The 27,523-nt window shown below is 34.3% G+C and overlaps 1 protein-coding gene across 2 annotated transcripts in view; it reads left to right on the forward strand.

Annotated features, from left to right (window-relative positions):
- Positions 1-9,485: 9,485 nt before the first annotated feature.
- P5CR (pyrroline-5- carboxylate (P5C) reductase) overlaps positions 9,486-27,523 on the forward strand; it is an 84,498-nt gene continuing 66,460 nt past the window's right edge. Inside the window, exons 1-2 of one of the 2 annotated variants that reach the window (XM_089801417.1) lie at positions 9,486-10,056; positions 23,684-23,775. In XM_089801417.1, coding sequence (XP_089657543.1) covers positions 9,825-10,056; positions 23,684-23,775 — 324 coding nt within the window. In that variant the 5' untranslated portion in view covers positions 9,486-9,824. The remainder of the gene's footprint in view (positions 10,057-23,683; positions 23,776-27,523) is intronic. The other variant, XM_089801418.1, reaches the window with a different exon arrangement.

Genomic DNA, 27,523 nt, shown 5'->3' on the forward strand with positions numbered 1-27,523 from the left:
ATCTATCATCCAACCGAGAAATCATCTTAGAAAAATTCCTCTCCACTATATCATGGATTTTCGCAATCATCTTAGGGTCCAATCCTCTTGGAGCCATCTCCCAAGATCTTCGTAAACCCTCTGCAACAAATCCTTCCTACGCTCCTTGTGACAATCTTGAATTGTTTGCAAGTCAGATCGCAACCTGCCACCTCGCACGAACAATCAGGAACCACATCACAAGTCTAGGACAACAGATTTGCAGTCCACCAGCTCTGATAAACTTTGCCCAACCAAGGTCCTGGTACAAACTGCCTCACACTTCGGCGATCTGCTTGTACACTCAGGATCTCCTGCTCTGATACCACTGAAGAAGGTATGGCTCTGATACCACTTGATAGAGGGCCACACCACTCTAACAACTCACAACCAAGAATGCAACAATATAGAAACCAAGAAAAAAAAATGCTTCACAAATAATTTTATTATACCTTAAAAATCCTTACAATACCCACAAGATGATTTCAAGCTTCTCCTTGAGCTTCCACTCCTCGAGCTTCTCCTTGAGCTTCCACTCCTCAAGCTTCCCCCTTGAGCTTGATTAGAAATGCTCATATGCCTTGCTTAAATAGGCACTTAACACCTTATGCATGGCTTATCCACAACCTTCTAGAATTCCTCCTACACAATATCCACAACTTTCTAAAACTTCCATAACCTTCTAGAATTACAACTAAGCACCACCATGTGGCCCAATTAGAAAATTACATTTCCTTTATGAATCACAACAAATATTAAATGCAAGATTTAAGAAACTTTCCACAAGCTTCTAAAATGCCACCTACACACCTCGATTAATGTAATGACAACTTTTCTTTCTTTCTTTTTTTTCTATTTATGCCACCTATGCACCTCGAAAATAAAAATCCTCTTTTCTTTTCTTTTCTCCTTTTTATTTTTTTATTATTTCTCCTCTAATTTTCGTCACTTTTCTCTCTCCAAAAAAAAAACAATTTTTTTTTTTTTTCCATGCAAGATGCTCCTGCATCAGACTCCCCCGGTAAATAGAAAAGTGTGTCCCACACTTTGATGCCAAAAGAAATATCTACCACCATCTTCATCTTCACCCAAGGTTTCCACCTCAACAGAGACAATAAAACCACCATACAAATCTTCCACATCTGCATTACTCTATCAAACACTAGAATCTCAACCATCCAATCAACATGCTCATTCCCAGGAACAAACTGAACATAATGCTTCATTAGCAAACTCTCATTCACATCAACAACTAGTGAATTCACACCCATAGAAACAAACCCTGCATCAACAACAACAAACTCCATATCAGCACCAACATGTAGATCACCATCAATACATGCCCAACTCTCAACACCAACAACCTCATTGCTCACAAAATGCTCTGCAATACATAACTCACCACCAACAGCAATCGGATCATCCACGACCAAGTGCTCTGCAACATACAAGTCACCACCAACAACAACTGGTTCATCCACAACCGAGTGCTCCACAATCTCCATGTCAGACTCAACCAAGTGATCATGAAAACCAACATCTGTCCCAACATCAACAACATTAGGAATATCTTCAGCAACAACCTCTAGTTGCTCTGCAGGTTCTGCATCAGACTCCACAAACTGATCAGCAAAACCAACCTCTTCCACCTCAACCTTGCGATGCCATCTTCTCTCACGAACCTCCTTAACTTGATTAGCTAATCTATCATCCAACCGAGAAATCATCTTAGAAAAATTCCTCTCCACTATATCATGGATTTTCGCAATCATCTTAGGGTCCAATCCTCTTGGAGCCATCTCCCAAGATCTTCGTAAACCCTCTGCAACAAATCCTTCCTACGCTCCTTGTGACAATCTTGAATTGTTTGCAAGTCAGATCGCAACCTGCCACCTCGCACGAACAATCAGGAACCACATCACAAGTCTAGGACAACAGATTTGCAGTCCACCAGCTCTGATAAACTTTGCCCAACCAAGGTCCTGGTACAAACTGCCTCACACTTCGGCGATCTGCTTGTACACTCAGGATCTCCTGCTCTGATACCACTGAAGAAGGTATGGCTCTGATACCACTTGATAGAGGGCCACACCACTCTAACAACTCACAACCAAGAATGCAACAATATAGAAACCAAGAAAAAAAAATGCTTCACAAATAATTTTATTATACCTTAAAAATCCTTACAATACCCACAAGATGATTTCAAGCTTCTCCTTGAGCTTCCACTCCTCGAGCTTCTCCTTGAGCTTCCACTCCTCAAGCTTCCCCCTTGAGCTTGATTAGAAATGCTCATATGCCTTGCTTAAATAGGCACTTACCACCTTATGCATGGCTTATCCACAACCTTCTAGAATTCCTCCTACACAATATCCACAACTTTCTAAAACTTCCATAACCTTCTAGAATTACAACTAAGCACCACCATGTGGCCCAATTAGAAAATTACATTTCCTTTATGAATCACAACAAATATTAAATGCAAGATTTAAGAAACTTTCCACAAGCTTCTAAAATGCCACCTACACACCTCAATTAATGTAATGACAACTTTTCTTTCTTTCTTTTTTTTCTATTTATGCCACCTATGCACCTCGAAAATAAAAATCCTCTTTTCCTTTCTTTTCTCCTTTTTATTTTTTTATTATTTCTCCTCTAATTTTCGTCACTTTTCTCTCTCCAAAAAAAAAAACAATTTTTTTTTTTTTTTTCCATGCAAGATGCTCCTGCATCAAGTATGGTTGTCATTGATGGAAACATATTTCTTTCGTGGTTGGTATTTTTTTTAAAACTATTTTTATTATGTTTATGTGGTATTAAGGTTCTATTCATACAAAGGTTAGTGATCTGGATGGTGATCTAGAAAATGTGTTCATTTGTGGTGTTTGTGCTTTTTAGTCATCTAGATTTCTTTGTTGTTCCAAATATGGTTTGTAGTATTATGATTTCATTATTTTATATTTTGGGATGCATTGATATGGTATAGAGGCATAATTAATTATGTAATTTGGGTAATGTGGTATTTGGTTGAGGCAATACATACGGTGTTGTCCACTTTTCTTCCATCCCCATCACAACAAAGTTTAGTTTAGATTTGTTTTTTAATTTATCTTTTATAATCAACTTGGTGATTTTCATAGTTGTAAGATCAATATAAATAAGAGGACAGTTTATGATGTAACGATAAGGATTTTTATTGATGTGAAGGTTTGACATAATTATGAATTTGGGTTGTGATAGAGTGTATATATTTGTGTTAGAAATTGAAGGCAGGGATCAAAATATTTCTTTTGGTAGTTGTACTATAATGTGGATTTCATTATTATCTCTTTCTTTTTAGGATAATTATCCCACCTATAGTGATCCTTCTGGTAGTGAGGTACCCTTTCTAAAAATCACCTTAACAAGAATCACCTTAAGTGATACTTATATTTATGAGAATTATCTTCTCCATGGTTTTTTTCCATCTTAGGTTTACCAAGTAAAAATCTTGTGTTCATTTTCCGTGTGCTTATTCATGTTTATATGATTTGGTTAAGAATAAATAGTTTGATTCAAAACTATGAAATTGGGAAAGGTTTCAATAGACAATTTTGATTCATTGCCTCACTAGTTATTTGGGATATCAATAATTGGTATCAAAGATTTGGTTTTGAGGTAGTGAGCATAACCACTTAGGGAGACATGAGAGTCCATTAATCAACTATTCCTACTTTTGATGAGCTCCAACTATAAATTCTACAAAGTAAATATGAGGAAATATTTGATTATTTAAGTTACAAGATTTATAAATACGTGGAGAGTAAATATATGGTACCAACAAACAAACCTCCTATTTCAGATGAGATTGAATCCTGTGAAGAAAATGAAAAAAGTAACTTATTTATTTTTATTGCATTATCTTGAACTGAAATAGCCAAAGTTGTTGCATAATAAATTATTTATGGATTTTTGGAAAGGAAATGATAGAGTTAAACTAGCTAAGATACATGTAGCTAAAGGAAAATATGAGAAATTAAGGATGTGAGAAGGGAGAGAGATAGACAACTAATTTCATAAGATTGGTGATGTTGTGTTTGAGATTAAAAATCTTGGCACCACTCTAGATGGAAAGGATGTGATAGAGAAGATCTTGAGGACTGTATTAGAAATATATAGTGACAAGGTCTCAATATTCGAAGAAACTTATGACCCAACGAAAAATCACTAAAGACATTTTTTTTTGGCACAATGATCACATTTGAAATGAAAAACCCAAATCTGAGACTACGTTGAAATAAAAATAAGATGAGAACATTGATGTAGCAAAATAAAATTTTGTATGAAGGTTGAAGAAAGAAATTAATAAGTATAAAGGTATCTTACCACTTAAATGTTTTATGGGTGGAAAGGTTGGTCATATTGCCGCTACATGCCTAGGCAAATATAAAAGACCAAAACTAAAGCTCAATAACAAGGAATATAATATGAATTAAAATTCTATCATTTCAAGTGATGAATATGATGAAGATGATTATTTATGCTATGATGATGAATACTAGACCAAAATTCAGTAATTACACCTTCAAGTTGACAATCTCTAGTCCATGACCAACTCTAACCATCTCTTGGAAAAATTCAACAATTTAGTCTTCTTCTTCAGTGACACAGATTATTTGGGGCCTTTCTTGAAGGTGGTTATGAGACCACCTAACCAGTTGGAGACTCAGGCTCTTGTGATGCTCCATTTATTGGATGTAGTTCTTATTGATATGTCAATTTTTCCAACATCTTTGAGTGCCCCTTCCATATCATCTATAGACCACAAATTTTTTCGCATTGTAACTTATGGTGCTCTCACGAGTGAGCTAAACTCCAATATGATGGGATAGGTTATGAATTTCTCAAAATGGGAGGTTAGGTTAAGACTCTTCATGGAATACGACTCCTCCTTTATGAGAATGCAACCTTGTTAATGCTCTTTTCTTTGCACAACTAATAGTCATCTTATTTACCTTCCTTATTGGTAGACAATAAGAATAATAGGTATGCTAGAAATGAAAACACTTATAATGTAAATCTAAATAGCTAGTTAAGAAAATGTGGATTTAGATTATTGATTTGATATATGATGTCAAAAGTGAAGTACACTAGAAAATGGATAGCTATGAAATAGAACTATTAATCATGTCTTTTTGAAGATTGTTGTTTGTTGTTCCACATATATAGTAATGCCTAGTGAAAAAATATCATGCATTTTTTGATTCAATGATAATATAGTATAAGGTAACAATAATGCTTGTAAAAGAAAGAACTAACAAAGGTTTTTCATTTCCTATCTTTTGGTTTGTCTGGTTTTTGTAGTTTTTGGTCTTTGGCTTTTTGCCTGTATGTTGTTTTGGCCTTTTGGTTGGCTGTAGTACTGTGGCTGGGCTTTTCTACTTATTATCGGCCTTTTGATATGTATGACTACAGTTGGGCTTTTATTTCTTATTATTAGCCTTTTGATATGTTTTAATTTTTGGGTTTTAGGATCCCTATAAAACCTATTTTCTAGTAAAAAACAATAATACTTGAAAAAAAGAGGTATCATTTCCTTTAGAAAATTTATTTATTTTTTGACAATTATTTATGGACATCTTGTTTGTTTAGTCTCTTGGATAGTTGTAGGGATGCCAAACATTAACAACTATATAAAGTTATAAACCTAACAATTAGTTTAGTAGGGGTTCATGGTCAAATCCTTTAGATGTGCCAATGTAGATGGATTGGGTTATTTTCAAATAATTTGTTAAGCGTAGACTTGAGAAGGTATATTAGGAAAGAAAGTAACTGGTTTAAGATGAATTATAATGTATAACTTGGTAAAAATCTGATGTAGGATTTATTAATTTACTATTCTTCAAAGCCTTTATTGATGTATTGAAACTTTTGGACCATAGTTTTCCAAAAAACAACTATTTAGATAGTTGGTTTTCCATGAGAAAGAATGACCTTGGATAAATTTGAAAAGGAACAAGATCTTGTCAGAAAGATAATATCATCATAAGGATATGTGCTAATAAATAATTGGTCAATAATATGATCATGGTGTGCAAGTCATTCTCGTTTGCTCAAATTTGTGGATATGAGATCTCCATCATCCATTCTGTGGGGGGAATTGTTGTATAGAGACGAGGGGGAAGATTCCTACATATATGTTAAGACTTCATCATGTACATCATTTGGAGGTAGGTTGCATGAAGACCTTGACTTGTTAGTGTGTGATGAACCTTCAAATAGTTTTCCCTGTCATTTTTATAATTTTTGACAAACTAATGGTATCGTTCTGTGTTATTAATATTGATAGTCAATTGTGTCTATATCTTTTGTCTAGATTGGATCATTGTAGTTTGTCCAAATTCATATGTACCATGATTCATATTACAAATTTGACATGTGACCTAAAAGTTGAAGTATGGTGGAAAATGGATAAGTATGAAATGAAACAAACAAAACCATGCAATTTATTAGAATGATGCCTACTAATTATACAAACAATAATGCTTAAGGATAAACATTTGTGTTTAACATTTAATGATTAATGTATGCATATAAAATGACAGTGATGCTCAAATATATATCACAAAATGTTTGTTTTGTTGACAATTATGTACGGGCATATTTTTTATGTTTTACTTCAAAATTACTCTATTAAGGATGTGAAACAATAATTAAATTTGAAATGGACATTAAATAAACCGTAGAAAGAATATAAATATGAAAATAATTGAACATCAAAGAAACAATAAACAATGTACAAAACTAAAACCAAAACTAAAATAAACATCAAGGAAACAATTGAAACTATGAGGGAGTAAAACAATAAGGGTATATAAAACTAAAAATTAAATGAACACAAAAGAGATAGTATAAAAAGCATTATGTGAAGTTTGAAAATTAGTAAGGATGTCAAGCATTGGGCAAGGGTTCAAGAAATAAACTAAACCATGAAAATTCTAAATAATAAGGGTTTACAAAATTGAACATGAAGGAAATAATAGAAAAAATATTTTAGTAATATTGTTAAGACATCGTGCAAGAGCTTAATGAAGAAAATAAGTCATGGGGATATAAAATAATATGGTTATGTAAACTTGAAAATGGTCCAAAAGAATAAGGGCATATGAAAATGAAAATGAAATTAGCATTAAGGAAATCATAGAAAGAACATTATCTATAGATTGCATAATTGTAAGGATATTAAACAATATGCAAGGTTTTAGCCAACACAATAAATAATGATGATGTCAAACAAGTAAGGAAACATAAATGTAATAATGAAACTCACATCAAGGAAATAATACGATGAATTATTTGTGAAGGTTGTAAAGTGACATGGATGTGATGCAATATTGAAAAACCATTTTTTGAAATAGTAAGGATGTAAAACATTTTTCTTAAATAGTAAGGGAGATAACCATGATTGTATAATAGTAAGAATCTGAAATAATATGAGCATATTACAACTAAAAAAGGCTTACGGATATATAACTATAAGGGTCCACAAAAATAACATATCCTTAAGACCATGAAATCATAAGAAAGAGTTTAAAAAACAAAGTGTATCAAATAATAGGTATGTTAAGGATGACATGCAACAAAAGTGTTTAGATACTAAAAAAGGGAGAAGGGAAAAACAATACATGTTTAAAAATTTGACAAGGATACAAGTGTCAAGGAATAGAATTAAAAAATTCCCTTTCAAAAAGCAAGAGGATGGAAAATAGCATGTGTTCAAAATACTGAGAATGATACGAACATCAAGAAAATAACAAAAATAACCATTACTCAATTCTAATGCGAACATTAAGGAAACTGTAAAAGTAATAAAAACTATTTTAAATACCTTGATTTGCTTTGAATTCTTCCTCATCTTCAATGGGTGTTTTCTTTAAACGACTTAAATGGAGTGAATGGGATGTAATTATGCCTTCTTTTATGTTTGATGTTTGCTATGTTGGTGTGGTGTCTTTAATGCTAGTACTCCTATCAATTTAGATTACATTAGATTTACACAATTAATCTATTTGCTATGTTTACTTTATATTTGATTGCCCTTTAATAGAAAATTACGGCCTTTCACAATTTATTTTTTTGGATATAAGTGGTTGTTTGGTGAATTGACCAATACCTATATGCTTGACTTAGAATGATAGACACAATCAATAGAGAGGTAGGACAAAGTTGTGTGGCATAATGTTAGTCTAGTTATGTCATAGCAAGCACAAGTTGTCCTAATACTTGTTGTAATCACCCAAGTTTAGTCTAGTCAACTAAGAGCTCCTAATATCAAACAATTAACCCAAACCTAATACTAGACCTGATAATGTGAGCAATTCAATAAAACAACTTGCATAATTTATTAAATCAATCATCAATCATCAATTAATTTTTAAATCAAACAAATTTTTTCATTCAATCACCAAATCAAACCGTTTAATTAAAAGGTCCTAACACTTTTTAATTAAATGGACCATTCAAATGCATGCACAATGCTCAACTATTTCTAATTAAAAGACAAAATTGCTAATTTGTCTCTAACAACCAAGAAAGTAGAAATTTGACCAATTGAATACTAATCACATGGATCAAGAAAGGGAGAATCTCAACCCTTCACTAAGTGTGCATCCAAACCGTCCAATTCCCATAGGATTCTTATAAAACCAAGCACACCCTAAGCTCATCATAATAAAGAATTGTAATAGTACTATCACAATAGTTCATATGTGCATCATATCTAAAATTTGCATAGCGGTGTTATAATGTTAGTTTTATCCTAGGGTTTTTCTATGAATGATAACTTGCATCTTAGTTTCAATTATGAGCTCAAATCTTAATTTTCTTGCATAATAGATTAATCATTTTTTAGCTTAATATGCATTGTTTTGATTGAGAATCTTCCATTTTAAGGTAGTCAAGCCATTGATCTCCACAATTTATTTGAAAACAAAATTCATAGATTGAACTTACCTTAATTAAGAATACTAAAACAATTTCTAACGGATTTTTTCTTTGGTACTTTGATTGATTCTTATGCTATTAACCCATTGATATAATGATTTATTGAAATGTTAGTGCTTAAGGTACCTCACCACATTTCACACACTTGCCATCTTCTTTTGGTTCAATGAAATTCCACGCGATACTATTATGTTGTAATTTTAGATTGTGACTAAGGTGGTGAGTCTGAATTAACTTTTATATAATGAATTTTTATAATTCACATAAATATAGACACAACCTATAAGTCATATGAACATATGATAATCATATATGTTCCACTTAATTAACCGAAATCAAATGTTTAGATTAATACATTCATTAAAATAACAAATACTTTCGAGAAGGCGCACAATTTCTTCATTTCTTTTTTTCCTTCATTATTCAAACTTCCACGCATCTACTCACACATACCTTAAAATAGGTAGATCTCTAACCGACCCACTAACATTAGACCCGTGTGCGCGTTCTTGCTCCTCTCGCTCTCTCCCCTACTAAAAGATTGCCATTGTTTATATTGAGAATTACATCACCGGTAACCTGACAAAATTTCCCTTACACCCTTCAAAACATTGGAAAACATCAACCGCAAGAATTAATGTATTTTAAATAGACCATTTCAGATCATGCGAGACGAATTCCTGCAAAAGAAGCAAAACTCCTCATCATAAGACAAAAATCGTCACGGACACGATACGAGAATATCTGCTGCTGTAATCGGGGAGCTTTAAAAAAATCTGGAAATCGAGGGAAGAGGGAAAATAGAAGCGGGAAGGAGAGCAGAGATGGCCGAGTTAGAAATGAAGATCGGATTTCTCGGAGCAGGAAAGATGGCGGAAGCCATCGCGCGGGGTCTGCATGATGCAGGCGTCTTTCCCTCCTCACGCATGCGCACTGCTCATACCCGCCTTCCTCGTCGCGAAGCTTTCTCTTCTTTCGGTGTTACCATTCTCCCCTCCAATGCCAAGCTTGTCGAGGAATGTCAAGTTGTTCTTCTTGGAGTCAAGCCCCAGCTTGGTAAGTTTTTGCCATAACTTCTCAATCAAAATAGTTTTTCCTACTTTCTTTTTCCTGCATCTTATTTTGTTGTAATGATTTTCAGTTAATATCATTATTCATGTTGAACTAGCTTCCAAATTCTCGGCTTTCGAGGGTGAACATCCTATATGCTTTTGTACCTGGCAGCATTGGCTGCTTGTGTCATCTAATTGTTTGTTTATTTTTGAAGACAATGCTACAATCCTCTGGAAGGGGCTTGCCAATCCGTTGAGAAAAAAATTAGGAGCACATTTTTGAGAAAAGGGACGGATTCTAAATTATTTGCTGATAAAAAAATATGAAGTGTAATTTTTTTAAATGGTGAGAATGAAGTATAATTATCCAAATAACAATCGAGATTAAGATTAGAAGAGTGGCATGCAAGCTGCCGCATAACTTAGAGAGGTCTCTAAACTGGTGGAGAAGACTTTCAGTCTTTCTTTCCACCACTTACAGAAAAATTGCAGATATAAATGTGGAAATCTTATTTTAAAGAAAAAGGTTCATTTTAATCTTATTACTGTATTTTTTATTCCATAAAACTGAATGCAAAATTAAAAAAGAGCTCCAACACCTTCTGTAAGACCAAATAATTTCCTATCCTGCTAAGTTCTTAATTTTCGTTTCCTCTGTACATGAATAAATAAGTAAAATTCTCACACCCCTCAAAATAAATATAAAGCTCACAGAACCGTGCAGCATAGTCAGTAACAAGACATTGCATACTTACATTTCAAACTGTTGGTTCTTGCATGCCCACATCAGGTTACTATAGCGTACCTATGACATAGGTCTGCACTCAGCCCAATGCTTCCACGACCATCTGTTTAGCCTCACATCTAATTTTGACCCCAAAAGTCAGATACTATTCACATCTAAAATTAGAAATGCATAATTCCATGATTTGTCTCTAAACCTGCACCAAAACTACACAGTTTTGTGTCTGGGAGATCATTCCTGCTAGGCCAAAATGTGGCTGCTAATTTCGTTTATCCAATAGTTTGTTGTAAATGCTCACAAGCTAAAATGAGATTCCATTTGTATGTTTTAATCAAATAGCAGAAGTACAACTTAGAGGGCATATTGGATGCATTTAAAAATACGAGGCTAAGAAGCAAGTTCACGAGCTCTTTGAGCAAGGGGCTTTGAAGCAAGTGCTTATCCGCCTGAGGACTTTACTTTGCGCAATTTGGATGAACCATTGTAATTTTCCCTAGGAAATATGGCAGTTGGAGAATATATTTTCGGTGTAGGGAATTCTACTAATATACAATCAAACCCTATATCCTCTGCCAAGTGTTGATACTCTTATTGACTAACTTCAGCATTCCAGGCACTTCATAAAGTTTGATTTTCTGGGCACTATCTACAAATTTACAATCAAAACCTATATCCTTTTGCCGAATTTTGATGACCTTGTTGACCAAATTCAGCATGCCAGGTGCTTCATAAAGTTTGATCTCAAATCTGGTTACTATTTGATCCGTACAAAGGAGGGGGATGTGTTGTTTCCCCAACTTGTCTTCCAGCAACGCCTTAATACAAACTTGATCTTATGCTTCAAGCCATTGGAAGTCAGGCCGATGAAAAAGAAACACTTCTAATTTGTTCCCTCTGCACTTTAAGCTCTGTAGGACATAGCTGAGTTACCCTTAATGACACTGAATGTGAAAATCTGACATACTTGTATTACAGCGCCTAGTAGAACAATTCTATACATGATTACTCCATTCACTGTCACCCGTACAATTTTGGTCCAGCATATGCAAATAATAACAAATAAAGAAAAAATGGCTTGTGATAAATCAGTTTTAAAAGAATTCTGAAAATAGGAATTGCAAAGGATTGATCAGTGCCTATGGTGGGCTACAAGATCATATGTCATGCATATTAAATCACAAGACCAAAACATATTCTGATTGTTAATAATTCGTAGCTTTAGTTGGATAAACTATAGTGCAAATATATATATATATATATATATATATAAAGTGTGAGATATAATATATATATTAATATATAAAATATATGAGTTATTTATTATATTAATCACATTCTAATGAATAGACATGCTCCATGAGGAGACATGCCTATCTATACTTCATCCTATATTAGAGAGACGGCTGCCATTTAGAAGTATATACCAAATACAATGGCAGTACTATTCCATTTGCAGAAGATCCGGAAAACTCAACATGGTATCAGAGCCTAACTACAAATGTAGAAATGAAGATCACATTGAGAAGGGCTAAGACCCGTGTTCTCTGTAGATCAGATCAAGTCAGATAAAATATGATCTCAAAAGGAGGCTCATGCTGACAAGGAACTCAGATGCAATATTTAGCAGTGATCCATTCGGGACAACTGACGTGTGGTTGCTCTATCCAGATGGATAATTATGCATATAGCTGTGCTATTTATGGAAATTTATTATTAACAAGTCTGTGATGGAAATAATCAAAGTATGATTTGTAATGAGAAGAAATTGAGACTCTGCAATAACTATGATGTTGACGGTTAACGTGATCAGTCTATGGTATTTTTCCTAAGGATGCAGTCAAATATCTAGATCTCTGGTGTATCAAATGGGTTGCAACATTGATGTTGGTAATTTGAATTAAATTAGTGAAATGAGATTACAGTCATATTATGAATAAAAATATCGAATTCGTGGATATTGTGTCTCCTTGAACCAGCGTCCTGAGTTACTCTGTACTGAAGTATTATCATGTTTTTGAATGGATTATCAAACATGAGCCTTCATATTATGGAGTATTGTGCTATCTCCTAGGAGGAATTTTCTTCATTTGTGATTAGCAACTATGATTTTCTTGTGTGAGCCCTACTTGGTGTAGAACCAATTTACCAGCACAGAAGTGTCAAATCTAGAGAAAGTTGTTCATTTATATCAGCGCTGAATAAAGGATTGTATTTCAGAGGACATAAATGAAATCAATTATGAATAAGGGGGTTCGAATTGACAGCGATCTGCAAGAGAAGAAAAGGAGACCAGACTAACTTGAAACGTGGAAAGGGTTATATACCGCCACCACTCTAAGGATACAAAGATAAGTATTGGTTTAGGAAAGCAAGAACCTGATGGAATATTGGAAATACAATAATAGATTTGGAATGTCTATTAGCGAGCCACATAAGTGGAGGGGATAATAGGCATCAACCTAGGTGGCTCATAAGTGGGAGAATAATTGATAATGAATGCTTGCGTGGAAAGAGCCTTCATACGAAATGGGTGCATGAAAAGGATATGTTTAAAGCCATTTCTTGACAAATTGTGTTTGTGCTCGTACAAGTGAGTTCGCGTTTTGGTGGTTACTGAGTACTTGTTTAGTAAAATGACATGTAACCGCATGGACCAATTACTCACCAAAAGGAGGTCACGGGGATCTGATAAGGAGGTAATATAAATTATGTTTGGACCAATCTTTAGCCACGTGGGAAAGACATTCACATTGGAAAGCACCCAATGAAGACAACATACATCGGAGTAAAGTTGAAATTTATATAATTCAAGGTGCTAAAAGAGTTGCTAAATGTGACATGAAAATATTGTTCCTTTTACCTTCTGTAACCCCGAGTGAAGGGAGACAAACATATTGTTTACTAGAAGAATATACATGTAAGACAATTTCAATTGAATTTATCTACAAAGTATTTAAAGGAAGCAATTGGAATGCAAATATGTTACTGGTTACAAGAGAGACTATCACGGGCATAGGACAGACGTAGAGAATGCAATTAACACTCTTCCAATTAAGTGGTTTATATCTCTACAGTTAGCAACTTTACAGGTTGGAGATACAATAAGAAACGCAAACCAATTTGCGGATGGTAGAATCAAAGCGATAAATATCCAATGAAATATGAAAATTGATTCATGCATTATATTTCCTATATGGGCTTACTTTATGAAAGGAAATATTTGAATCACAAGGGCGAAAGCATATGGAATTCAGATTTAGAGGGAGATTCAGAGGGAATTTGACATCTTCAAAGAGGTCTAAATGTCGATAAACTCGAGCTTCAGAGGGAGCAGATGAGTTCAGTCAACTTGTGACAATCTCGATCATAGTGATTGAGAGGGAGTTTTATTGTTGAAGGTGAAACACTTATGAGGCAAACTTGGAGCTTCAAAGGGAGCAGATGAGTTCAATCAACTTGTGACAATCTCGATCATAGTGATTGAGAGGGAGTTTTACTATTGAAGGTGAAACACTTATGAGGCAAACTTGATTAATTATTATAGTAATGAGATCATTTAATGCCTTATAGGCCTTGTGTAAATCATGGGGAAGTGACAACTTCCAAATGATTATCACTTGTATTTGTTGATGTTATTGGAAGATGACAATCTTACAATAACTTAATTTTCTATCATGATAGACATCGTGTGATGGCTGGAACAAATCAGCATATATGATTTCTAGCATGGTGGATTCATTTCCTTAAATAGACATGACCTTCTAGATTTTGATAGACATCATATGATAGCTGAAACCAATCACATTAGATTATGAATGTTCCTATGGTAAGTACACATTACCTTTGAACAATTTTGAGTTATGTTGAATATCATGAGACTTGATACTATTGATCAGACCATATCTCTGATATCATATTGAGATGATATCTAAAACTAGGTATCACGTGTTAGGTGATATGTAAAACTAGGTATCACGTGTTAGGTGATTCCTCATGTCACGTGTTAGGTGATATGTAAAACTAAGTATCACATGTTAGGTGATTCCTCATATCACGATGTTAGGTGATATGTAAAACTAGGTATTATATGTTAGATGATACTTCATATCATGTGTTATGTGATCACAAGATATGTAATATGATTATACCATTTATCTTCCCCAACTAAGAGGGAGTGTTGATGTTTGTAGCATCGATCAGATGCCATATGAGTTGACATTCTAGCATCTATTATTTACGTTGAGGTAATATGTTATTCGTATTGTGTGTGAATCTTGTTTATACTCTCTAAGCTAAGAGGGAGTGTTAATAATTTGTAGCTTTAGTTGGATAAAGTATAGTGCAAATATATATATGAGTTATTTATTATATTAATCACATTCTAATGAATAGACATGTCTCGTGAAGAGACATGTCTATCCATACTTCATCCTATATTAGAGAGATGGCTGCCATTTGGAAAGTGCATACCAAATACAATGGCAGTACTATTACATTTGCAGAAAATCCGAAAACTCAACACTGATCATTCATTAAAACTTATCATGTCATGATAATGAGATTTCCATAAGCCTATAATGTTATCATTCTTATTCTTAGCAATCCAATTGAAACCAGAGCACACCTATTATACACAGGTAAGCATTGATACTGTTGCTTAGAATGTAAATGTAGATTAAATTTATTTCAGATTAGATTATGGATGTCTTTTCAATTGCAGAATTTAATGATTACTAATTTGCAGAATTCAATCAAAGGAATATAAATTTTGATATTATGGCAAATGTGAAAGTGATACCAATTCAATTTTACTAAATACTGAATATTTTCAAGTCTGAATTTACTTCTGGTAATACCTGATCTGCTTTAGATAAAACATTAATTGATTTCAATGTATATGGTCTGATCTGCCTAGAATTGCATTTTACTGATATTCTTTCTCGTGGATTCCTCTGGGTTCCAGCAGGATTCTTGTCTTGCACCCAAAAGGAATTAGAATCAGCATCGCATAGGAATGAGGATCCAGGGCTAAATGCAAGGATTTGGTAAGTCATAAAAAAAGATGAAAAAAACTAGCTTTACTTCAATTTTAAGAAAAGTTAGTTGACATAAACCACCTTAGTTCATCTAGGATATGGTTGTCGAAAAAATATTAAAATTAATCATGATAAATTGTAATTATAAATTGGCCATGATCAAAAAATTTTCACAGGGTGTAGATCAAGGGTACATGGGCATGTGCCACAAGCGATTATTCCCTTGTCCCAACATTGGAGATGTGCTTGGGATGGCTTGGGGACTTTTCCCAAATTATGAGGGATGTTCCCAAAATGGGGAAATGGCTTGGGGATAGATTGGTGATTGGCAGTTGTCCCTCGGATATGTTGGGGACGTTTGAAACACTCTCAACCATCCCAACGACGTTTAGCTGTCCCCAATTTTTAGCACTCAAACAGTGAAAAATAAGTGCCCACTTTTAAAACAAAGTATTTTTATGTTTTCGTACTCGGTTAGTCAAATTCAATTTTCCGTATTGACTCATACTACTTACGTAATACAACAGAGAACATTATTACATACTAGATCTCTTGTTATTTTGCCGGACCTTACTTTGTAATAATTTTTTAAATGTATACTACACCCACACCATAAACTATACATTATTTCTAAGTTGCTGATTCGGGTGCGGATGCGGATGCGGATGGGTGTGAGACCCAAGGGTACAAATTTTTTTGGGGGTTTTGGATGTGCTTATATCTGTATATTAAAAAAAATGTATATATTATATTTATGTAAAGAAATGCAAGAAATATACAAAATTAAATCATTTGATATTATGATACTTCAGCATTGATCAAGATATTTCACAAATATTCAAATTGAAATAAGTTCAATAACTAATAAGCCATATCATATATGCATATGTTGATAGTTTGAATTACAAAATCAAAATTTAGTTCATGATTCAATGTTCATTTATATTCAAAATCATAAGGATTCTCAAGAAAATCCATATCCTCATCATCTCCAAGTCTAGCTGCTGCAAGTTCATGATCATTTGAACCCAAAATGGTTCCACTTACGCTAGATGCACCATGTGTCATGATGCTACCATCATCGTCATCTATGATTGTAGTAAGATCATGAATCTTTGCATCCAAGTTGGCACACTCAAGAGCTACATCCCAAAGCTTGGCTGCCCCTTGTAGTGATCTTCCATGTGACAAAAGAAGCAAGTTGGTATGAATGTAAACCGACTTCATCTTTTTTTGAGCCCAACTGGTTAATGCTTCATTGAGTGGATAAAGGAGTATGTACTCCAATTCCATTCAGCAGTAACATAATTTGCAACTTGGATATTGTTCACAAAATTAAATGTAAAAATGAAAAACAAATTAAAGAATGTTAAGCACTAAATTGTAGAATATAAGTGGTAAATAAAAAACCAAAAAAATTTACTTGTGAGAGGATCTTTATTGCAAGAGGTTGTAGATGCTTAAATGGTTAACCATAGAGGTACCACCATGTGATAGCTGCCATGTCATTTTGGTCCTTTATTGCAAATGCACTAAGTTTTGCTTCCGAAGCAAATATGCCAAATTCTATCCTAACATTTTTGTGCATTTTATCATCTTGGAAGAGGCTTGCAAAAACTATGCAGCACCCATTTGCAACTTCTTTATCCACATATGGTGCTACTCTATTGGCATAACAAGTATTTCTTTGTTTTAGTACCTCAGAGAGAGGGCATATGTAAGTTGGTGCAACGGGGTAGTCATCTTTTCCCAACAATGATGAATGATTGTTTCCACCTTATTGCATAAGGCTTCACATTCTATGGGGTCAGTCTCAAGTATTTTTATGGAAAATTTTACCTTCTTTACCATTGTGTCCATGCCATTATAGACACCCTGCAAACAAATTGAATCTATATCAGTAAAGTAGAGCATAGTCATGATAGGCTTGGTGAAATCCAATACAAATTGCACATGAGCCCACCAACTGTCATTGAAGACCAATGCCTTGATTGTTTGGGTCCTCTCTAAATTTGAAACCTTCCATATATCCCATTGGTTATAAATAACCATTTCGATCAATGCCCCTTGCACCTTGACAAGTCATCTTATAACAATAATAGGAGATGTAATCGAGTCTCAACAATTTAAGCAAGTTAATAACAATATGCCAATAAATATTAAGCAAAGTTATATGCAATTTGATAATTGAGCATGATGTAAAATTTATTTAAATGAAATAAATAAATTAAATTTAGTTATTATAATTTACCTTCAACAACTCCACTGTCGAGAATGATCTGAATATTTATTGTGATATGTGATGGTTTGTCACAAACATCTCTATCTCCTCCCCCCTCCTGATAGTTTGCTTAACCCAATCTATTTGAGTGCAAATTTGTTGCATGACCAAGTTGAGGGAGTGCACGATGCATGGTGTCCAAAACATATGGTCCTATTGGTCCTCAACCAAAGTACCCACAACCCTACAATTTTGGCATTGTCTATAATCACTTCCACATTCTTACTACCCACCATCTCTATGGCCTCAATGAGAATTCTGGAAATGAATTGTGAATCTTCCACTTCCCCTTCACATTCAACTTGCCTTTAAAAACATTTCCTTTTTGGGGGACTCTGCAATCACATTAATCAATACCCAGTTTCTTGTATCTTTCCACCCATTAGAAACAATAGAAATATCTAAAGTTTTCCAAGAATTCCTAATTGGTTAAAGAACTTTCTATATAGAAGCTTTCTCTCTTTGTAATAGAGTGATACACACCTTTTTATACTCGAGACTTGTGTAATTAGCTGGTTCTTAATTGATGGCTGCCATCAGTTCCTTCCAATATGGTGATCTCACCAAGTTGAAAAGAAGACCATTGGCATAGAGGCAATGTGCAATGGCTTAATTAATAAGCAATCTTGCCTCCATTTTAAATGCGGTGTCCTATGGACCTCTTTTGCGGGTGATAATTTCTACTTCTTCCTCTTCATCTCCTAGTATAGGTTCTTGCAATAATGGATGTTTGGAGGATACACTTGGGGTAATTGCATTTTATTGATATTCTTTTAACCAATTTATCAGCAGCTTCTTATTTTTTTACGTAGGATGCTATTTGTGCATCCTTTGCACATAGCCATTCCTTTAAAAATAGGGCCCATAAAATGAAGTTTGACCTGGGAATATGAGCTCTTGAATGGTTTGCCTTTGTTACTTTGACATGGATTATACTTCCAAAAACATGAGCCATCTCCTAACCTATGATAATCTTGTGGTATGTCTCTATGAAGGAGATCCTACATCAATTTTGAAACTATTGGGGCCTTGCTTTCCCATTGAACTTTGACTATTGGTGGCGTCCATTCTTGCACAATACAATGTAATTTCTTGCTGTAAAGAGAAGTTAAATAAACTTAAATTAGAAAAAAAAAACTATGAACATCAAGCATACAAGTGAAAAAAAATGATAGAAAAATACTAAAAGAGATAGCTAAACTTCTTTCTTCATTTCTCTAAAAACTGAAAAAAAACTTAAAAAACTTCATCAAAATCTCAAAAAAAATCATTAAGGAACTCAAGAATGGCATCAAATGCTTATCTTAGATGCCTAAAACTCCTTTGTGGAAGCTATCTCTTGCCCCACAAACAATCCTCTTCGAAAATGATCACCATGCCTTCAAAATGCCAAAATGGAGACCAAATGAGAATGAGAGCCTATCTGCAAATGAAATGAGATGAAAAATGGTTGAATGGCCTCTTTTAGGGACATTTAAGGTTTAGGAGCATAATTAAGGAATAAAATATGTATATTAGCACATGTTTATATGTGCTTTAAGTGGCAAAACAGTCAAAAAAGCATTTTTTAATGCCCGAGCCTGCTGATTCTTCCTATTGTGCCCAGGTGCCCTGTGGATGCCTCTCGGAAGCACATCTTAGCCACCCGGATGTGCGGGGATGCCTCCCAGAAGTGCATCCCGGGCATCAGGATGCACGGGAATGCTTACCAGGGAGGCATCCACAGGGCACCCAAGCCTGGATCTGCCTTCACAGGCATCAGCACCTGTATCAGCAGCTACAGGGGTCACATCTGTAAGGTAGCAGTTTTTGTTTCAAAAACATTTGCAAAAATGAGAATAAGATGCTGAGAACAATTATAGTACCACAGAAGCAATCTAACGGGGCCTTGGATATGCTCACAGTAAGAAATCCTCAAATTATATATTATAATTTATTTCATAGTGCTAAATCAAAATGAAAAAATAAACAAAAACTAATAGAAATCATATCAAAGATGAAGTGATTATTTTTTTCATAAATCCTACATATGAACAAATTAAATTGACAAAGTATATTCAGTTTGTAATTTGTATTTATACAGGTACTTGAACATATATCCAGAGCCTTCAGAGTACTATCACTAATATGGTTTTTAGTTTTTAACTTATATTTATACAGATACCGGAACATATATACAGAATCTTCAGAGTAATATCACTAGTATGTGCTAGGGACAATCTGTACACAAATATAGACTTATATGCATAGGTTACCATATGGATATTTGAAAATTTCATGCGTGTGTAGCCATTCCTTTTGCTGTCCCCAGAAATGGCCTCAAAAATTCCCATCCCTGAAATGCATCTGTGTCCCCATGTCCTGGAAACTTGGTGGAACATAGGTTAATTAATATACTTGTAGGGGTTTCCAAATGATTGGGAATATCCTTCTATAATATTGCACCCTTACATGCTTTAAATTTCAATATCGTTTGGGAAGGAAATGTCAATAGCATTTGATGCATTTATAGAAAAGCAAAATAATGCACCAGGTTTGGTTCTTTCTAATTTAGGGCAGCCATTTGAGATAGAAGTAGATTCATCTGACCATGCAGTCGGAAGAACGCTGAAGCAGAAGGGAAGAGTAGTATGCTATTGTTCAGGCTTCCGTGTATGAATTCTTGTTATCCCAGTCATCCCTACTCCTGACAAATATATATATATATATCTATATATCTATATGTATGTATGTATGTATGTATGTATTCCATAAAGAAACATGACCATTACATTATGGGGAAGGAAAGGAAACAATCATTTACAGGGAGTAGCAATAACAGGGAAAAACCTTTGGTTAACTAAGGATAGCAGTAGAGGATATATTTGTTAAAGTTTGTAGGTGATAGAGATCTTTATCTCTGCTCTTATAAAATGGAAATATGTTTGTAATGACTGTTATGGTCACCTTCAGCTGAAAGAGACATTTGTGAGAATTTTAAAGCTAATACTATATAAAAAAACATGTGTCATACATCATGCGAAGAGGCATGCATATGGAAATGTGAAGTGTTAATGTGTGAAAATATGAAGGGTCATTTGTGGAATGCAAAGAGAGCTTCGTGTGAAAGATGAAGAGTCTTATACAATCTATTTGTGTTATTGATTGGTATATCGTAATGAAGAGTCTTGTACAATCTATTTATTTTATTGATTGGTATATGTAATGTCCCCAATTTCGCGGTTTCGACTAATACAAGATTAAATTTTTACCACTGAGATGTCCCCCTTAAAAGTTATAAGGTTCCAATTAATATGAAACTTGTCTCCACCAGTACTTGCATAATCTTCTTGTTAATGAGTTGCCTTATAGTTAATCCTACTCATGTTTCAGTATTTGTACTGTTATGGAATGCTAATATAGAATATCACCTTCCCTTATAATCCACCATCATAGTCATGCCTCTATATTGGATGTAATCTTGAAATGTATGAATGGAATGGTAGACAATACTTTATAACAACCAGGTCACTCCTTTGTTCTTTGCTCTATGAAAAGTATGAAAAATTTGATGTATATATATAAATATTCACATCTCTGTTTATTACTCCCTCCATACTGGACTAAACATGTTATTCCATTTGAGTTGCAGGTGTTTGGCCCTTCACATAGGATAGCCGTATCTGATCCTCTATAATCATGAAGTGATTTGTTGATTGCAAATTGTATTTACTGTCCTCTTTCAATGTAATATCTCACTACAATATGTTGGTGATTCAGACCTCTGTTTGACACCATGACTAACTGATTATCTCCTTTCTCCTTCATTTGATGTGGTCATTATGTTTTAAACTCCCTGTCTTTGTATCTACATATGATAGATTGATTTTCTTGCTCTAATTCGTTCTTCATTCCCATCTATTGGTTTGGTTCGGGCCCTCCTATTTGATGTCTATACACTTGTCTTCTATCCCCTATACTATTTCTTGTCACACAGTCTAGTTTGATGGCCTCCTAGAATATATCTTTCTTCTTTGATACCTTGTTTGAAACTCGACTATCGGCCTTGGCTTTATTCAACGAGTTTGTACTTTTCTGAATACGCTCTATTGATAATCGTGATGCTGAACATATATATATTTTGACTGGGAACCTTATTTGATGGTCTGAGTATTGTCTCACATCTACGACCACATTCTTCTTTTTATATTCCCTACATAATATGTCTAGATTTTCCCAGGATATAGTCTTCCGACAAAACTCTACACTTCTTGATACATCACTCCAAATATTCTCCTATTCACTCTCTGACTATCTTGTGATACTTGTAGCAGACAATCTTGTCTTTTCCTTTCAAAATATCCTATGTGAGCTACCTCAGCGATAATATGTTTGTCTAATTCTTCTTGTTTGTGCCCGAGCTAGGACTTCTAACTCCTGCTCCCCTCCTTTCATTTCCTCTCATATTCTTCCGTCCATCTCCTCTGCTTGATATGCCATTAGGTTGCTGATGTGCAATATGGTATTGTGTTCCATGCGTTATCTCCCCACTTCTTTCCTTCCTCCAGTCCTTAATCTTGTATAGGCATTTTCCAAGGGCATTCGATGGTTTCTAACCATCATGACCTTTGGTCGTGACTGTTCATTGGGAAGTCATGATCATGATCTGTATATTATAAGTTCTATAATATAGTTTTATAATATGAATAATATTTTATTCATACATTTCTATAATAATATCATTTTATTTATTATATTATCATATTATTATTTAATTACATTATAATCATACATAATATATGATATGATATGAATAATATTTTATTCATACATTTCTATAATAATATCATTTTATTTATTATATTATCATATTATTATTTAATTACATTATAATCATACATAATATATGATATGATTATATTGATAATATATATGATATTAATTTTCTCATTATATTTATAATATATATAATAATTAATTATATTATAATTAATTATTATTTATTCTATTGTTATTTTAATTTTATTATTAAATCTTATAAACATGGGGACATGACAGTATATTATAAATCAATCAAGGGAAAGCCTTGTACTATGAACTTTTTTTATCAATAAAAGAGATATTTTGCTGGTGTGGCTGGGTTTTCCCTTCAAGTGGAAGGGTTTTCCCAGGATAAATGTTTTGTGTCCTTTGTGTATTGTTCATGCTGTGTTATTGCTGTTTATCTATATTTCTGGGTCAAATCATTAACAATATTAATAGTAATTTTGTAGCAGTAGTATAATTATTTTAGTGTGTACACAAAGAATTTCAACAAAGGAACAAAAAGTGGCCCAACAGCTAACAAACACAAAAGATTGATGTCCCTAAAATTATTTATTAGTGATATTGCTTCGTTGTCTCTCAAATGCTTCATTTTATCTTAATAATGTCAAAATAAGAGAAACCTGTGATGACTATCAACATTGTGATGCTCGTTTGAATTCCTTTTCACTTTCAGCAATGAATAAACATGTTTATTGTGGATTTATAGAAGGATGAAGTGTTGTTTGGTTAGATTCTTTACAAGTAACATATTACATTTTTGCAGCTAAAGAAGTGCTCGTTGACCTGAAACCTTTGTTTTCAGAAGAAAAGTTGCTGTTATCAATTGCAGCAGGTGTCAAGATCAAAGACTTGGAGGTTGGTGTTATATATAATACGAGTACATAATTGTGTTTGTTAGGCATATTAAAATGTGCATTAGGAAGTTGATATCTGCAAAAGAAACGAAAATTTGAAAATTTCCTTTAATGGCTCATTGGCAACTTTTGTAACAAGTTATAACACAGAACACATTTGAAGTTTATTTTTCCATGAGTTGAGTTTGTCTATGGTGTACAGGGTGTCTGGACTTGATTTGTGCCCACAGGGCCAGATTCAGGTCCGGGTTCATCCTGGGCATCTCGATTCACTTTGTGTTCGGCCTGGCCAAATCCACATTGAATCTGGGTGGCCGATATGGACCCGGGCATATTTGGGAGAACATGACCCATGGAGTACTCAAATTTGTGCTAAAATAGGTGCCGTTGATGATCATTGCTGAAAATTTTCCAAATAAGATCGCTTTGTTGATTGCTAAAGTTGCATTTAATTGTCTTCCTTATGATGTTTTTTATTTTTTTGTTACTACTTACATTCTGCCCTGTTACCCGCTAGAGGAAACAATTAAGATTATCTTGTTTTTGTACCCGTACCAGGATCAGAACTTAGATGCTAATTAAGATGGATGCTTGTGGGCTTGTTTTCATGGTTTATTGTCTATTTACTGAGTGTAGTGTATTTGGACCTAATTAGAAGAAGTGATTTCGGGTATGATCCTTTATTGCTGTAATTTTCAGAATGTTCTTAATGCTTTTCTACTTGTTTTACTGGTTTGAGATATATTTAGCTGTAGCTTTACAAGCAAATTGGTAAAAGTTACCTGACCTCTTTAAAGCTCTGGAAAATGATGAGCTCAAAAATATCTAAGTGATTCAATTTTGGTAGAAATCAGGATGTTTCCATACCAGAGTAATGAAACTCGCTGTGCGTCAGGCGAGTCTTCCGGGTCAGCGAGTCGGGTTACTCTGGCCGGGTCAAAATGACCCATAACCTTGGCCCAGCGGGTCTCCTTGGGTCACTCGCGCGATTGTCTTGACCCGTGGGTCAGTCACGTGACTTGTGGGTCACGTGCATTGTGGGTCACATCAGTCCTCGAGGGGAGTACTACTTGTCTTGCCCCATACAGAGATCCTGAAGTTGCTCAAGGGTACAAGACAACACTTTGAAGACTATTTCTTGAGCACCTATGACCTGTAGTGAGGTTTGAATTTATGAGTTTCGCGAGCACCAATGATTGTGGTATTGACGCTTTTTGAAGACAAGAACAATGTTGATGCTCATAAATGGTGGTACTTCTATGGACAAAAATACCAACACTTGCAGCCCATTGCCATCAAATTTTTATCACAAGTAAGTTATTTAATCTTAAGATTCTAATTTCTAGTTTCTCATTGGTAAAGATTCAAAACTCTAATTTCTAGTTTCTTGTTGGTAAATTTGCAAATCTTGATAGGTTGCTAGTTCATCAACATTTGAGAGGAATTGGAGCACATACTCCATCCACTCAATAAAACGCAATCGACTAAACTCCAAGAAAGCAGATAACTTGGTGTTTGTGCATTCATACTTGAGGCTCACAACTCACAAAGAGAATACCTACAAAAAGGGGGAGGCAAAACAATGGGATGTCGAGCCAGAGGCTGTGGAGTTGGAAGTCCAATTTGATGCACTTGTGATTGAAGATGGTTATCTTGAGATGCATAGTACTGATGGAGCTGATCCTGAGGCTACGACTAAAACTGCAGTTGAGATTGCTGATGCTAGTGGCACTAATTGTGCTTCTAATCAGCAACTGGCTAGCGATGATGAATTATTTGATGATTTTTGATATAGTGATACTTGTTTGATCACATATGAGTCTATGATTTATGACTGATTACTGGTTATTGATTAGTAATGTTGACGTTGATCTTTTAAATTTTTTGAACCGAAACATTCATATGGACCTATGGTGGTGTATTTTGACATTTTGTCTTGCAATTCAAACAAAATCGTTAATATATGTGGTGGTGTATTTTGCTAAATTGCTTTATATTAGCATAGTAGTGTATGACCTTATTTGCTGCAGCATATTTTTACATATATATTAAATTAAAAAAAAAAGAATTTTGTACAGACGAACCCAAAACCAACCCAAACCTAGGCCAAAAGAATTTAGAGTGAATTTCGAACCCGAATGTCGAACCTGCATTTGAACTAGAATTTGAACCGACAACTTAGTCTATATATATATATATATATATATATATATAAGCTCGTAAATCAATATAATGATACAAAAGAATTACGTGATTAAACTTATGCACCTATATATATATATATATATATATATATATATATATATGTACATACAATTATAGGTGGCACGATAACATGATGCCAATATATTATTAAACATGAGGAAGGATGAGTTTTCATTATATCTTAAATAATGGCTCCTTATAATTTGAGCAATCGCCATCTTTTATTGGCTCATAATTCTTTTAAAATTCATCATTAGCGTTACTCTTTTATTTTTGGTTGGAATTTAATTTTCTTGGAACCGATAGTTGGCTTGCACCGCCACCTTGGTCTTCTTTTGTGTAATGAGAGAGGAAGAGTGTTTTTGGACTGCATATTTATGCTCTCGCTAAGACATGTGTGTATCTTTTATTTTTTATTTTTTGTATTGCATATCAAGAAGACAAAAATACATCAACCAACGAGAAGTATCAAAAAATATCAGCCATTATGGCTGCCATGAACAGTCAACAACTTTTAAGTACTGTCAAACCCAGCAAGACGCGAACCCAAAAAGAAAACAATTACAATGTTCGTTCAGAGTTCTAAAGCCCAACATAAAACTTGAAGTGAATTAACAATCATGCTCACTGGAATCTGAGGTGGTGAACCTCACAAGTGAAGGCATTGAGTCAAAGGTTCGCCTTTCGTTATGTGGGAGCCATCTACCTTCCTCTCGGATCTTTTGCAATAACTGAGAGAGAGGGATGTTGAAGTCATTCTTTTGCTGATTCTGATTTCTACCAGTCAAAGATATAAAACCATAATGCAAGTCCTTCTTAGTAAGAACTCCCTGTCCATCTTCCATAAACTTATGGAATTGTTCCTCCTTTAACTTGACAAGTGCTGTGATCTGCAAGACAAGATCCGCTTGGATGAGTCTCTTGAGAGACCCAGTAAGAACTCTTTCAACTCCTTGAAATATATTATTATTCCTAATTTTCCAAATATGCCAGATAATACAAGAAGATAAAACAGTCCAGAACACATTGAGAATGTTGCTGCTGATGCAAAGTTTACCAAAAATGATATTCCCAATAGAAAAGTTTATCCCAACAGAGAACCCAAACATATACCAGACTTCAACAGCAAATGGACATTCAAAGAACACATGCATGACAGATTTAGGCTGGGAACACACAGAACAACTATTCGGTTCTCCACTCGGTTTAGCAAAAGGAAGTTTATGTAGCATGAATCTCCAAAGGAAGCAGATAATTTTGGGTTCGATAGGCCTTTTCCAAAGATTGACAAGGACTTTTTTTTATTCTTCATGGGGAAGGGAGAGGTTCCAGTGGCTGTTAAGGTGGTCCAGTATGACTGTGTCAGAGGTATTCAAGGAATATATAGTTTTAGATTTTACCATGTGCAGGGCAGAGGAATCCAACCAGCAAACAGTGGAGGAACAAGAATCAAAGTACCAAACCTCACCCACCCCAGCCTTATCCACCGCTCTTGAGACCACAGAATAAGTCCTCTTTTGTGACCCCTCCAGGGAAAATTTCTG

Source organism: Cupressus sempervirens, chromosome 9, assembly GCF_028749045.1.
Source record: "Cupressus sempervirens isolate cs-2001-9-10 chromosome 9, ASM2874904v1, whole genome shotgun sequence".
Classification (NCBI taxonomy): Eukaryota; Viridiplantae; Streptophyta; class Pinopsida; order Cupressales; family Cupressaceae; genus Cupressus; species Cupressus sempervirens.